Here is a 14,725-nt window from a genome sequence, read left to right as displayed (position 1 = left end):
CGCAGCCCCCCATCCGCGCCCCCCCCCGCGGCGGGGGACGTCTCCGAGCCACGCCCCCCCCCCCCCCCCCGCCACCCTCCGCGCCCCCCCCCGCGGCGGGGGACGTCTCCGAGCCAGGCCGCCGGCGCGCCCCCTGGAAACTTTGGGGTCCCCCCGCCCCTGCCCCGAGGCGCAGAGAAGCGGGGAGCTGGGTGGGCATCTCCCGGGGGCGGTGGGGACGCCCGGCGGGATGCGCCTCTCGGTGAAGGGGGACCTGGCTGGGTCTGGGGTGCGGGGACGGTCCGGTGGACCTGCAGCCCCGCGCCCCGCTGTCCTCCCAGAGCCGGGTCTGGTGCAGCCTGGGGGTGCCGAGGAGCAGGAAGGCAGACGGAGTGTCTGGGGGTCCCCACCAGAACCTGCTCCGTTCCTGGAGCTGGGGACAGGTCAGCCTGGCAGAGAGGGATTCGGGGTGCAGGGCTGAGCCCCCTGCTCTGAGGGCCTGTGTCCAAGCAGCACCAAGGGTGGCGGGGGCTTCTCTCCACCCTCTGAGGCTGGGCCTGGGTGCCCGCTGGGCCTCGGCCAGGGGAGGCCCGCGAGTCCCATTCAACAAGTTGGGGGAGGGGCAGGACCTCGTGCCTTGGTCTAAGCTCGAGACAAGACCCAGGTCCTTATTTTGGAGACCACCTTGTGCCTCAGGCACTAACAATACAGGTGTCCCAGCCTCCCCAGTTCTGAGGCATCAGAACTTCCGGGGGAATGGACCCCGAAACCTGCGTTGTTCACAAGCAGCCCCTGGAGAGTCCGTGTGGGCACAGCCGATGCCTGAGAACCTCTTGTTTCTGGCGGGGGTTGGGAGGGAGCATCTGGTGTGGCATGGCGTCAGGTGGGGGGGTGACCTGGGCTTGGTGATGGGGAACTTTCGGGGACAGCAGAGCCAGGAGGGCTCCCTGGAGGAGGTGTGGCGGGTGGAGGGCGTAGCGTGAGTGGCACTGGCTGGAAAGACGGTCGGGAAGTGGGGGGTGGCCTTTGTGAGGGGTCTGGGCCTGGGGAGGCTGTGCTGCTTTACCTTGCTCCGGCAGGGGTCCTGGGAGACAGGATCTGAGCTGGAAGACCCCCGGGCTCCTGCGTGCCACCTGCATGACGTGGTGCAGTAGGAAGGGGCCAGCCTGGTTATGGGATGGGGGTTGAGGAGGGCTGCGCTCAGCCTTCTCCCGTCTGCTTTCCTGTTCCTGCCGGTGACTTCGAGCAAATGACAAGAGTTCCAGCCTCTCATCTTTGAGGTGGACATAGACACCGGAGTTACCTGCCTTGGGATTAAATGAATGGTAGGGTGGGCATCGTGCCCCCAGTAGGGGGCTGTCGTGATGTAGGTGCTTGGTGAACGTGGGGCAGGTCTGATGATCATGGTGGGTGTGGCACCAGCCCACCCTGCACACGCTCAGCCTCAGTGCTCTCATCTGTGGAAGGGGGTGGTGACTGCTGCCCACCCCCAGGGGAGGCCCAGGGCTCTGAAGGTGCCTTGCTGGGTGGGAATACACAGCAGCTCTGAAGCCGAGGGTTGATGTCTCTTCCCACCATGCTGTCATTCCCCGGCACCCCTGAGTCACCACCTAGTCACAGGTGCAGAGCCTCTCAGAGAACTCCCCGAGCAAAGCTTGTCCCCGGTGGGCCCCAGCGAGCCACCCACCACCACCACTTGTCAATCCCGGGCCTCAGAAGAGTGCCCTTCACCCTCCAGTAGGGAGCTGGGATTTTGTGGAAAGAAGCTGGCATCAGACCTAGGTTCAGATGCTGACTCTTCCCAGCAGGTGAGCTGGGGCCCACTCTGACCCTCAGTCTCCTTTTCTCCAAAATGAGCTTCATTATTCCCACTGTTAGAGTAGGGCTGGAGGGTAAGTGGCCACTGTATGCAGTGGGCACTCCAGCAGTGGTTCCAGATCTAGAGGCCCCACTGCAGAGGGCAGTCCGCAGCCTCCATGTACAGACAGGGAAGGAAAGTGGGTCGGAGGCCCCCAGCCCCCTGAAGGTTTCACAGGGACTAACAGCAGATGGAGGCTAATTAGGGCTTAATGAATTGTCATGGATGAAAACCCTGGGAGGGCCCAGATCTAGGACAGAGGATGCACCCATCCTGGGGGACCAGCTGTGTGTCCCCAAAAGTGAACCTCCGAGGGCTGGGCACTCCATGTGGCTGGGTCCCCACCTCCCACATCTGTCTTTGGAGCTCACATGGGGGGTGCTTCCAGGCTCCTGCCAGACCATGCTCCCCTTTCTCCCACCACCCCAGTTGCACTAGGGCAGAGAGACAGAGGACAGGACGTGGTGGTGGGCCTGGGGACAGAGGCGGCCAGCTGCCAAGCTCCCAGCCTCTGGCCCCCCACCCCCGTGGGTTCAGCTGCAGGAGGACCTTTCCTGAGGGAGGCTTCAGTGTCCCCTGGCCTGGGAGGGGGCAGGAGGGAGGCTGTGTCCGATGTAACCTTGGGGGGTGCCGGGGGAGAAAGCTATGCTTGGAATAGAGGAGGTGGACTGAAGGGGCTGGGGGCTTGGCCAGGAGCGAGGGAGGGAGTTGCCCACCCAGCCAGGCCCCAAGGACCTGGGCTGCCTCTGTTCGAGGGGAGGGACCCAGGTGACATCCCCAGTCACACTCTGCCTCCCCTTGGGCTAAGAGCTTCCTGGCCAATTAGTCCAAGAGTCAATAGCACAGGACAGCTTGGGGCGCAGGGAAGAGGGGCCTCCATTTCCCAGGTCCTGCCATGAGGGACAGATTTCGGGGGGGATCCCCTGGGCAGCTCCCTGCAGTGCGCTGATGTGGATGTCACACCCCGTAGGACTCAGCACCTTCTACCTTCTGTGCCCCAGGAAGCAGGCACTCAGCTCCGGGGGGCTCATCTGACCTCCCTGGTCAGGACGGCGCTGACCCTGTCGGAGTGTCCTGGGGCTGCTGTAACAAATCACCACACATTTGGTGACTTAAAACCACACATATTTGTTCTCACAGTTTTGGAGGTCAGAGTCTGACACAGGCCTCATTGGGTTAAAATCAAGCCATGGACAGGGCTGGTCCCTCCTGGAGGCTCCAGGGCAGGACCCGTGTCCTCCTTTCCCAGCTTCTAGAGGCTCCCGCAGCCCTTGGCACGTGGCCCCTTCCTCCATCTGCAAAGCCAGCAGTGCAGCGTCTTCCAGTCTCTGCCTCTGTAGAAGTGCCCGCAGCCCTTGGCACGTGGCGCCTTCCTCCATCTGCAAAGCCAGCAGCGCAGCGTCTTCCAGTCTCTGCCTCTGACCCTCCTGCCCCCTCTTATGAGGACCCTGTGAGGACACTGGGCCCCCAGATAACCCAGGATGGCCTCCCATCTCAAGGTCCTCAACTTCATCCCATCTGCAGAGTTCCTTTTGCCACAGGAGGTGACATATCCACATGTTCCAGGGATTAGGACAGGGACGTTTTTGGGGGGGGTGTTCTGCTGAGCACTGGCCCCCCTTCCCTGTTTGTTTTTCTCTCCAGCATGGCCCACTGTGTGACAATCCGCTTCATTCATTTCTTCTGTCACCTGTGGACAGAATGGCAGGGATGGTGTCTGTTTGGTTCAATGCTGTTTTCTCTTAAGAAGAACAGAGCGTGGCACACAGCAGGCGCCCATTAAATGCTTGCTGAATGGATGAATGAATGAATGAATGAGTGAGGGGCAGACGTGGCCATGAGCACAACAGGGCCCAGGGCTCAGAGATCCTGACTCAGCCGGGCCCAGTGGAGTCATCCCAGAAGGATGCAGGTTTATGAAGAACCTTCCTGGGTGATTTCATTTCTTTGTCATCCTGGGGAGGCAGTTCCAGGTCCTGTTAGTCCCTTTTACGAAAGGGGAAACTGAGGCTCGGGGATTTAGATGTCTCTGCCCAGGGTGGTCTGTTGCGGGCTCAGCAGGGGACCCGGGAGTTTTTGTCGTGGCTCTGGAGCGGGCAGGGGAGAGCTAAATGGACGGGCGCGTGGTTTGCAGTTCAGCCTCTCTGACTCTAAGCTCCAGAAGTCACTGGATGTCACAGAGCCCTCCGAGCACCCCGCTCTGCATGTTGCCGGGGGTCATGTGGTCCTGCTCTCTTGAGACTGAGGTCCAGGCAGGCGACAAGACTTCCCAGGCTCAGGGGAGGAAGGGTGACTGGGGTGAGACCGCACAGAGCTGGACATATCTTCAGACTGCAGCTCGGATCCCGTCATGCTCCTGCTCAGAATCCTCCCATGGCTCCCCAGTGCTCCTAGGATCAAGTGCGAACACCTCCCTGTGGCTCAGCGCCGTGTGGTTTTACCGTTGCTGACCCCCGCTCCCAGCCCCCAACCTCAGACACCCCCCGGCCACCAGCCCCCGTCTTTCTGCTTCTCAGAGCCCCAAGCTTATTCCCACCTAAGGGTCTTTGCCCAGGTGGTTCCCTCCAACTGGAACACCGTTCCCAGCCCTTCCTCCTGGCGGCCATCCAGGTCTCGGCTCAGACGGGCCTTCCCTGGCCGTGCCGGGCAGTGCTACGGACGTGACGGACCCCCAGGTCCCTGGTTTGTTTTCTCGTTGGCACTTTCCCCGAACCATCTATTTCTTTTACTTCTTACGTGACTGGTCCGTTGTTCCACACGACTTTATGTGCAGTGACGGATGCCAGATGCAAACAGGCACATGACGCGTGATTCCGTTTGCGTGAAACGTCCAGAACAGGCCCATCCACAGAGACGGAAAGTGGAGTCGTGGTTGCCGGGGGCTGGGGGAGGGGCTGGGGAGCGATGCTGATGGGAACAGGTTTCTTTCTGGGGGGGGGTGGAATGTTCTGGAATTAGAGGTGATGGTGGCACACATCTGTGAATATACTAAAAAGCACTGAAATGAACACTTGGAATAGGGGAAAATGCACCCCCGCACCAGCTCAGCGCCTGGCACGTGCGAGGGCTCAGGAGAGCAGTCAGGTCGCGGGGTGTCAGCACATGGGCTGTCCCCTCCTGCTCAGGCCCCCCGACTCCCGCCCACGATGACCGAGGCCCTCCCGCCGCCCCTGCCAAAGGCCTCCACGGCGGCTCTCTGTGCGTGATAATGAGGTTCTGCCCTTGAAACATGCATCGTCCACAGGGGTCGATGCCGTGTCCCCAGACTCCCGAGGCCAAGCAGCGGATGCCACCTGAGACTGTGGCCTGAGTGGGGGCCCTATGGAGACAGATGGGGGGCCTGCCCTCAGGGGACATGCCCCGTGGTGGGGAGGGGAGGCCGGGAGGGTCTCGACCACCAGCCCCAGCTCCAGCTTCACGCCTATGAGCGATGGCTCATCCCGGTTCCCATGACCAGGGTTTAGGGAACAGGAGGTGACATCATTGGGGACATGGCTGACCCCTCCTGCACTAGCATGTGTCAGCAACTGCTGCACACCAGGCTGATTTTGTCGTGTGTCGCCTGCACCAGAGTGTCAACTCCTTCGGGACAGGGATTCTTTGGTGTCTCTGTTTCCCGGTGTCTTCCCAGTTTGTGAAGAGCTCCTGGCACGTTGGCTGAACGCGTGCTCAAAGGAGAGAGTGAACCTGGGGCCTGACACTCGGGAAGTGCAGGGTGACCCTGCGGTAGCATTTCGGGTGAGTCTCTCATTTATCTCTGAGCCTCAGTTTCCCCATCTGGTTCTGCAGGGGGGGTTGGGTGTCCAGAACATGTTTGGTGCAGGGCGCGGGATTCTGGAAGTGTTTGATCCGATGTCAGCAGCCACACAGGAGACCCAACCCCAGATCAAGGAGGGGGCGCCAAGGGCTAGGACTTAGGCAATAGGGGCAGGCCAGTCCCAGGGGCTCCCCGCCGCCCTCCACGTCACCTGAACTGGTCTGCACCTGAGCTCACCGACCCCAAGCTCTGCCCGGCTGGCCCAGGACAGGCTCCTGGGTCTGCCATGCAGGCAGAAGTCAGGGTCCTGTGGAAGACAGGGGCCCTGCAACCCCGGGGGAGCCATGGGAGGAGCATGGGGTGTGGGGTTGAGTCCTGCTGTGTGGCCCTGGGCACGTCGTTAGCGCTCTCTGGGCCCCGTGTCCCCATCTGTAACACAGGCTGAATCACCCTGCTTTCGGAGCACCAGCTGATGCCAGCTTTGTTCCACCGTCCTCCACAGCAGCGACTCTCACTCAGGGATGACCCTGCTCCCCCAGGGGACACTGGGCTTGTCTGGGAACATTTGCGATTGTCACACCTGGGGGTGTTCCTGGCATGGAGTGGGTGGAGGTGGGGACGCTCAGCACCTGCAGTGTCCAGGACGCCCCACCACAGAGAGTGTGCGGGCTCTGATGACTACAGTGCCGAGGGGGACACTCTGGGTTAGAGGGTCTCGTCTGATCCCCACACATCCCTAGTCCTAGAAGTAGGAGGCAGGACTGTCGAATGCTGAGGCGGGCCCCGGGGTGGCTCATGGCAGCTGGTGATAGACGGGCAGAGGCTGTGAGTGAGGGGCCAATGGTTCTGGCCTGTGCAAAAGGGAGTCTGGAGCCAGGCGTGGCTCCTTATTGCTGGGGATGAGGTTGGGACGCTGTGGGTCATCCTGGGAGAGGCCTGGGATGTGGCTGGGTCCCCGGGGCTGGAGCTCAGAGAAAATGTGGTGGCCGAGACGCACACCAAGAGTCATCCGTGCACAGATGGCATCTGAGTCCGGTTGGACGGGAGAGGAGGTGCCCCAGGTGGGGGCAGGTGTTGATCAGGAATTGGGGGTCCTGGCCTTCTAACTCCACCACGAGGCCCAGGGCTCCAGGTTGAGGAAATAGGCCCAGAGAGGGTCACCCACCTGCTCAGGGCATTCAGCCCCTTCCTCACCCAAGAGTGGCAGGAACGGAGGGGGTTCTCCAGCATCTCGGCTGAAGTCCCCCCGCAGCCCTCCACCCAGGACCACCCTCCTGCATGCCTTGGAGATTCCCAACCAATGTGCAGGGCAGGGAGGCCCAGAGAGGCCCATCGGGTTCCCTCCGGCCACACAGTGGGCAAGCGAAGGTCCTGCAGGCGAGTCCAGTTCTCACCGCATTCTCGACAGAAACCAGTTCTTCCTCCTGAGCGGGGGGCACCAGACCCTTAGGGGAGACATCAGAAGCTTCAGTCCAGCTGCACGTCGCCCCGCCCAACACCCTGCAGAGAAAACGACAGGCCCGTCCTGTGGGGAGAGGTGAGGGTTGAAAAACTAGGTCACAGCTCGAGTGGCCCCAGGCGGGCGTGAGGGCTCAGCTGTCCTGTATCCCAGGAGTAATTATAGCACAAGAGCTCGGAGGATGCCCCGGAGGGCGGTTGTGCCTCCGCTTTGGCAGGCGAGGTCCAGAGAGGACACACTTTTCACCGGAGGTCACACAGCACATCGAACTGAGGTCCCCGCCTGTGTGTCAGCTGCCGTATCACAGTCGCTCTGATCTAGCGGCCACCAACCTTTCATGACTTGAGAACTTCCTGATTTGGTCCTTACTCACGTTGTATGGGAACTACTTTTTAAAAAATTCTTCCCAACTTAAAAAAAAAGAACTTTAATTTTGAGAGTCCATTATCTCTGTGAGCACGGTGCCCCCTGGCCTCCTGGCTGCACCTCGAGAGCCAGGTCCCACCCCCAGCCCCCTCAGCTCCCCCTGCCACCCTTCCCTGGATGTATTTTTCTCCACTGATCACCTCGAGGCAGGACGGGGTGTATTTATTTACCTCGTGTATCATCCAAGAAAGCAGGTCTCTTTGTCTTATGCGTGGCTGTGTTCCTAGCACCCGACAATGCGTGGCACACGGCGCATGTTTGTTGACTGACTGACTGACTGAATCAGTGAATAAGGGCAGCATTATGGTATCTCAGGAAGCAACGAGCAAAACAGGTCCAGCAAGTCCAGAAGCGTGTTTTAAATTCTAGCCGGAGAAGCTGCCTGGACACCCTGTCCTTGCTGTTGTGTTTTTTGATTTTTTTTTTTTTTTTTTGGCAGCTGGCCGGAATGGGGACCCAAACCCTTGACCTTGCGATGACCAACACCACACTCTAACCAGCCGAGCTCACCGGCCAGCCCTGTTTGCTTCTTGGGTATTTTTTAAAGGAGATTAGCAGGTGTTAGTGGGCGGTGAGTGCCACCCAGCTCCACCCCGAGACTTCCCCTGCCACCAACGGGAGGGATTCGGTGATACCTGAGAAATGAGTGACCGTCTCCCTACCAGGGTCCGTAATATGGGCTCCTCGACTCTGAACCCCCAGAGCTGTCCCTCAAACCACGTGTGGGGAGCCCAGCATGGCATCGTAAAGGTGTGTCATAAAGGTGTGTCGAGAGTCCTTTGGAAGGAGGAGTAAGGGGAAGGACGACATGTGCAAAGGCCCTGGGGCAGTGGGGGAGGGGAGGGTCTCACTGAGGGGGGACCTCGAGGGGGCCAGAGTGAGGCCGGGGGCGGGTGCGGGCAGCCTCCTTCCTGCAGGGTCTCACAGGCCAGCATCCGCCGTTTCTCTCCTGGGAGCTGTGGGCAGGTTTTCCCCAGCGCAGGTGCAGATTCACGGAGATTCTGAAACAGGATTCTGGACGGAGGAGGTGGCGTCATCAAGAGATGGTGGCAGTTGGATAGGTACAGGCTGTGGGTGACTCAGGGCAAGATGGAGGCCAGTGAGTGGGGTGGGGTTGAGGGGAGGGACCTTCTCCCCCAGAGCAGAGGTTTCCGCCTGGGCTCACCCTTCCCTGTCCCCAACCTGAGTGGCCCCAGCAGCAAGGAGGGGCCTGGACAGACTCCAGTTGCATGAGCTTGCTGGGGACCCAGAGTCAGCATCTGTTTCGGGGTGTTCTGGGCTCAAGGCAAGTGGACCCCAGGTCTGGGTTCAGACCGGCCTCTGTTCTGGCTGTCGTCCCCCGCCAGGTGCAGCCCGTCCTCTCCCCCAGCCTCCGTGCTCCTTGTCAGGCTGTCCCAAGCAGCCCCCATCACCCTGCGGTTGGCATGATCCAAAGTGAGGTCTGTCTTGCTCTCCGCTGCGTCTCTAGGGCCTGCCTGGCACACAATAGGCACTTAATAAATTTTTTTTAATAAACCAATTGACTAATCAGTGCCACCTCTGATGCTGTGTGAAGTGGAGCAGGTAATTTAAGTTGCCTTGAGCCTCCGTGTTTCATATGTAAAGTGGGGGTGATGGCCGAGATGCCGCTTGGGGTTGTGGGAATTGCACAGGACAAGCCTGCAGAGACCTTAGCCCAGGGCCAGCACAGAGCAAGGGCTGAAAAGTGTTTGTCATCATCATCATTGCTGTCATCAGCACCATTATTTTCAGCTCAGGAAGAGATGCCAGCATTAAACAAGGTTTTAAATGGCATTTCAGGGAGACTAGGAGGGGGACTTTGGTGCAGACCGAAACCAGGAGAGTGACATTTGAGGCGAGACCACAATGACGAGAGGGAGAGAGCCGTGCAGGGCAGGTGTCCCGGGCAGCGGGCACGGCACGTGCAAAGGCCCTGGGGCAGGACAGAACGTGGTGTGAGGGGGGGACCACGAGGAGGCCCGTGTGGCTGCAGCAGAGAGAGGAGGGGGACAGGGAGGGGAGGGCAGGGAGGGGGCAGGGCAGGTCGTGCAGGGCCCTGTGGGCACGGGGGAGACATGAAATTTTATTCTGGGGGCGTGAGACTCTCTCCAGTTCTGTTCCTACAAGGAGTTTGTGTTTGGGGCGCTGACAAGAAGCAGACGTTTCTTCCCTGCGGCAGAGCCAGTGAGGCCCCAGCTCCTCCAAAGCAGGCTGGTAGGGCTCTGTCCCCCTCTCCTGGGTGAGGGGACAGTTACCCCTTGACCACAGGGAGAGGAACAGGCCCAGATAGGGATGCAGGGGTGGCCACAGCCCAGGACAGGTTTAAGATAGGAAATTGCCAGTGGCGTGCGTTAGGGCTGAGTCGGGGAACCGTCTGCTGTCTGGCTCCTCGTCCCCTCCTGGGACGCAGCCCCTCCATGCGATGTCCAGGGGCAACAGCTCGGGAGAGAATGACCTAGAAAAACAGCGTTGGGAGGGAGTTTGCTGCAGGGAAGGATTACATTCCCAGCGATGCCCAGGTCGGGATTGAGGACAATCCCAGCAGGAGGCCCCGTCCGGCCCTCCCGCCCCATCCCCCAGCGTCCCTCCCCTGTTCCCACGGTGGCAGCGGGAAGCTGGCGCTGCTGACCTGCAGACCAGGGTGCCCTCAGCTTCCCCGTGGCGCGTCCACGTTCTCAGCCACAGCAGCCGCCTCCCACCATCACAGAGCTGTTCCACGGGCTGTGGGAATTCCCAGGTGTTTGGGGGCAGCCATGCATGGCTTTACATGATTTGGGTTCACCCAAATCTAGAATTTTCTTTGATGTCTCATTTTACTTTGCAATTTCCGTAATTGTTTGGCAACCTCGATTTTTCCCCCCGTATAATTACATCTCAGCTGGCTTTGGGTGGGTACATGTCTCCCAGCGTTTCACAATTTATTTGACTGATCCCTAATTGATGGACACTCAGGTTAGCTCCTTGTTCGCCCACACAACTGGGTCTCAGCTGACTGTCTCTGTTGCCACATACAAATCTCCCTGCATTCTACAACAGGTATGGGTCACGGTTTATTCGATCCCCTACTGATGGCTACCTTGGTTAGTTCCATCGTTCCCCCACGTGATTACATTTCAGCCGTCTTTCCCTGCGTCAGTCCCTACCAATCTCCACGCATCTCACAATAGGCGTGGACCACACTTGATTTGCCTGATCCCCCATTGATGGACACTTAGGTTAGTTCCCGTTTTTCTGTTTCAAACCACACTGCAGAAAACCTGCTAGTTCAGGCCACTCTGTTTTTTTTTTTCAAAAACGTGAGTTTTTCTCAAGGCTGCACATGATTTTTTCTCAAGGCTGCATTTTGAACTTCTGAGCCCAGAAGTTGAAAATCAAGGTGTCAGCAGGGCCAGGCTTCCTCTGGAGGCTCTAGGAGAAGATCTTTCTTGGCCTCTTCCAACTTCTAGTGTCCACTGGCAGTCCTTGGTGTCCCTTGGTTTGTAGATGAGTCACTCCAGCCTCTGCCTTTGTTCTTACATGGCCTCCTCCCTGTGTCTCTGTGCCCAAATTTCACTCTTATAAGGACACCAGCCATTGGACAGGGCCCACCGTAATCCAGTGTGACCTCATCTTAACTAATTCCATCTGCAAAGTACAAACGCTGTCCCCAGGGACACACCGTTCACGTCTAGCATCAAGCAGCAGTCACTGGTGTGTCTGCGTGTGTGCATTCTCTCCGTAAATTCTCAAAGGGCCCAGGAAAGCAGGCGCTGCCCTATGGATATTCAGCAGATGAACTTCCAGGGCCAGGGTGCAGTCCAGCCAGGCCTGCGGGAACAGCATGGGCCAGGGGAGTCGCGGGGATGCCCTGGGGGGGCTTCAGCCGCTAAGATGCCAAAAATAGCCGCCCGACAGATGGGAGAGCAGCCGAGCAGAAGACGCTGGGCCGAGCGTCCAGCTGCCATCTGGCTGCCGCTTCCCCACCCAACCCCACCTCGACCCCCAGGGTCTGGGCTGCTGCCAGACACAGTCAGCCAGGAATAGCAGGGCCAGCAGGCTGCCAAGAGATGGGGGCAGCTGGGGAGGCCCCAGCCACAAGGACCCAGAGCGTGTTGGCTCCACTGTCACTCCTGGCCACGATGGCTCCATACCACCTGCCCCCACCCCCAGGATCCCTCCCAGCTCACCTGTCACCCGTCACCCCCCTCCACGTTCAGCTTCGCCAGCCGCCGACTCTGCCTCAAGACTTTTGCACTGGCTATTCCCCCAGCCTGGAATTCCCTTCCCTCTGACACCCACGGGGCACGTTCCTCTCATCTGTTGGGTTTGTAAGAGTTTCCTGGGGCTGCTGTAACAAAGCACCACAAACAGTGCAGCTTACAACAGAGACGTACCCTCTCACAGTCCTGGAGGCCAGAAGTCCAAAATCCAGGTGTGGCAGGACTGCACCCCCGTTGGAGGCTCCGGGGGGGGGGGTCCTTCCTGCCTTTTCCAGCTTCTGGGAGCTCCAGGCATCCCTTGGTTTATGGCCACATCCCTCCAGTCTCTGCCTCCGTCTTCATGTGGCTTTATTCCTTCTGTGTGTACCTATGTGTGTGTCCAAATTTCTCCTTTTATAAAGACACCAGTCATTGGGTTAAGCCCACCCTAATCCACTATGACCTCATTGTGACTTGATTATATCTGCAAAAACCCTGTTTCCAAATAAGGTCCCATTCCCAGGAACTGGAGGGTAGGGTTTGAACATATATTTTACATGTACGCAGTTCAACCCCCCACAGAGTCTCATCTCAAATGCCACCTTTCCCAGCCTGACATCGCCCGACAGTGTCCTGTGACCTTGCTGCCCATCTTTATCGACCGCATTGATGTCTATTGAGCAAGTACTGTGTCCCAGGCACGGCTCTAAGCTCTGGGGTGACAGCCGTGTTGGAGACAAAGGCCTTGGAGAGTTGATCCAGTTTGAGCAGACAGTAAACAGGGCTTTAGACGCTAACATTTCAGGTGGTGGTTGGAGCCCCACAGACAGATGGAGGATGAGATGAGGGGGGACTTCTAGCTGGTAAGACCTCCGGGGGGCATGTGGGCCACCTGTGTCCCCACCCTACTGACATGAGACCCAGGAGGGCAGGATCTGCGTCTGGCTTGTTCACCGGTATATTTGAGCCAGGCATACAATAAACACTTAATAAGTACTCTTTTTTTTTTTTTTTTTTAAAGATGACCGGTAAGGGGATCTCAACCCTTGGCTTGGTGTTGTCAGCACCACGCTCAGCCAGTTAGCCAACCGGCCATCCCTATATAGGATCCGAACCCGGGGCCTTGGTGTTATCAGCACCGCACTCTCCCGAGTGAGCCACGGGCAGGCCTAATAAGTACTCTTTTAAACAAAAAAAATCTTACATTGTATTTATATGATTTCTTTCCCGTTCAATAAATTCTTTCTTTATAATGTTCTTATTGAGATAAAAGTCACATTATAAGAAAAAAGGAATAGAATAAAAAATATCAGAGCACAAAAATAAAATAAAATTCACCCTTTTAAAAAGTACAGTTCAGTAGCTTTTAGAATATTTACACGGTTGTGTAACCATCACCAGTAATTCCAAAACATTTTCATCACCCCAAAAGCCCAATTCCCGCTAGTAGTCACCTCGTTTCTTTCTCCCCCAGCCCCCGGCAACCACGAATCCACCTTCCATCTCTGGATCAGCCTGTTCTGGACATTTCCTGTCAATGGAGTCACACACTGTGTGGCCTTTTGTGTCTGGCATCTGTCACTGAGTGTGACGTGTTCAAGGTCCATCCACATGGTAGCGTGTGTCAGAGCCTCGTTCCTGTTCATGGCTGAGTGATGTTCCCGTGTGTGGAGGGTCCACGCTGTGTCTGTCCGTCCATCCACGGATGGACCCTTGAGCTGCTTTCACTTTTTGGCTGTTCCACATATGCGGCTGTGAATGTCCTTGTGCAGGTCTTTCTGTGGACGTGTGTGTGCAGTTCTCTTGGGTAAAGACACTGGAAGTGGAATCCCGGGTCACACGGTGGATAAACGCTTGTGAACACGCTCGGGGGGCCGTGTTGGGGGGCACGTGGGGCCGGGTGCCGACACTGCCCCCTGCCCCCAGGTGCGCAGGAGGATGTTGGCGCGGCCCTAGGCCCAGGCCCCCCAGGCCCCACACCATGAGCCGCTGGCTGTGCGTCCTGGGCCTGCACCTGCACCTGCTGCTGCTGCTGCCTGCGGCCGGGGCCTGCCCGGCCCGCTGCGAGTGCAGCGCCCCGACGCGCGCGGTGGCCTGCTGGAGCTCAGCCGCAACCGCCTCCGCTGTCTCAACCCGGGCGACCTGGCCGCCCTGCCGTGGCTGGAGGAGCTGGACCTGAGCGACAACGTGATCGCGCACCTGGAGCCCGGCGCCTTCGCCGCCCTGTCCCGCTTGCGCGTGCTGCGCCTCCGCGGCAACCAGCTCAAGCTCATCCCGCCGGGGGTCTTCGGGCGCCTGGACAACCTCACGCTGCTGGACCTGAGCGAGAACAGGCTGGTCGTCCTCCTGGACGACACCTTCCAAGACCTGCGCAGCCTGCGCCGGCTCGAGGTGGGCGACAACGACCTGGTGTTCATCGCGCGCCGGGCCTTCGCGGGGCTGCTGGCCCTGGAGGAGCTGACCCTGGAGCGCTGCAACCTCACGGCGCTGTCCGGGGAGTCTCTCGGCCACCTGCGGGGCCTGGGCGCCCTGCGGCTGCGACACCTGCCCGTCGCTGCCCTGGAGGACCAGAACTTCGAGAAGCTCCCGGGGCTGCTGCACCTGGAGATCGACCACTGGCCGCTGCTGGAGGAGGTGGCCGCGGGCAGCCTGCAGGGCCTCAACCTGACGTCGCTGTCCGTCACCCACACCAACATCACCGCCGTGCCGGCTGCCGCGCTGCGACACCAGGCGCACCTGGCCTGCCTCGACCTGTCGCACAACCCCATCAGCGCGGTGCCGCGCGGGTCCTTCCGGGGCCTGGTCCGCCTGCGCGAGCTGCACCTGGCCGGGGCCCTGCTGGCCGTGGTGGAGCCGCAGGCCTTCGCGGGGCTGCGCCAGCTCCGGCTGCTCAACCTGTCCAGCAACCTGCTGTCCACGCTGGAGGAGAACGCCTTCCAGTCGGTGCACACGCTGGAGACGCTGCGCCTGGACGGGAACCCGCTGGCCTGCGACTGTCGCCTGCTCTGGGTCGCGCAGCGCCGCAAGACGCTCAACTTCGACGGGCGGCTGCCGGCCTGCCCCAGCCC

General features: G+C 59.4%; 1 protein-coding gene across 1 annotated transcript in view; it reads left to right on the top strand.

The window, feature by feature from the left end:
- Nucleotides 1-13,638: 13,638 nt before the first annotated feature.
- LINGO3 (leucine rich repeat and Ig domain containing 3) overlaps nucleotides 13,639-14,725 on the top strand; it is a 2,765-nt gene continuing 1,678 nt past the window's right edge. Inside the window, 2 exon segments of the mRNA XM_008580818.1 lie at nucleotides 13,639-13,755; nucleotides 13,758-14,721. Of these exon segments, the coding sequence (XP_008579040.1) occupies nucleotides 13,639-13,755; nucleotides 13,758-14,721 (1,081 nt within the window).

The sequence above is a fragment of the Galeopterus variegatus genome, unplaced genomic scaffold, assembly GCF_000696425.1.
Source record: "Galeopterus variegatus unplaced genomic scaffold, G_variegatus-3.0.2 Scaffold2165, whole genome shotgun sequence".
Classification (NCBI taxonomy): domain Eukaryota; kingdom Metazoa; phylum Chordata; class Mammalia; order Dermoptera; family Cynocephalidae; genus Galeopterus; species Galeopterus variegatus.
The sequence above is the reverse complement of the archived record's forward strand: the minus strand, read 5'-3'. Positions and strand labels throughout refer to the sequence as shown.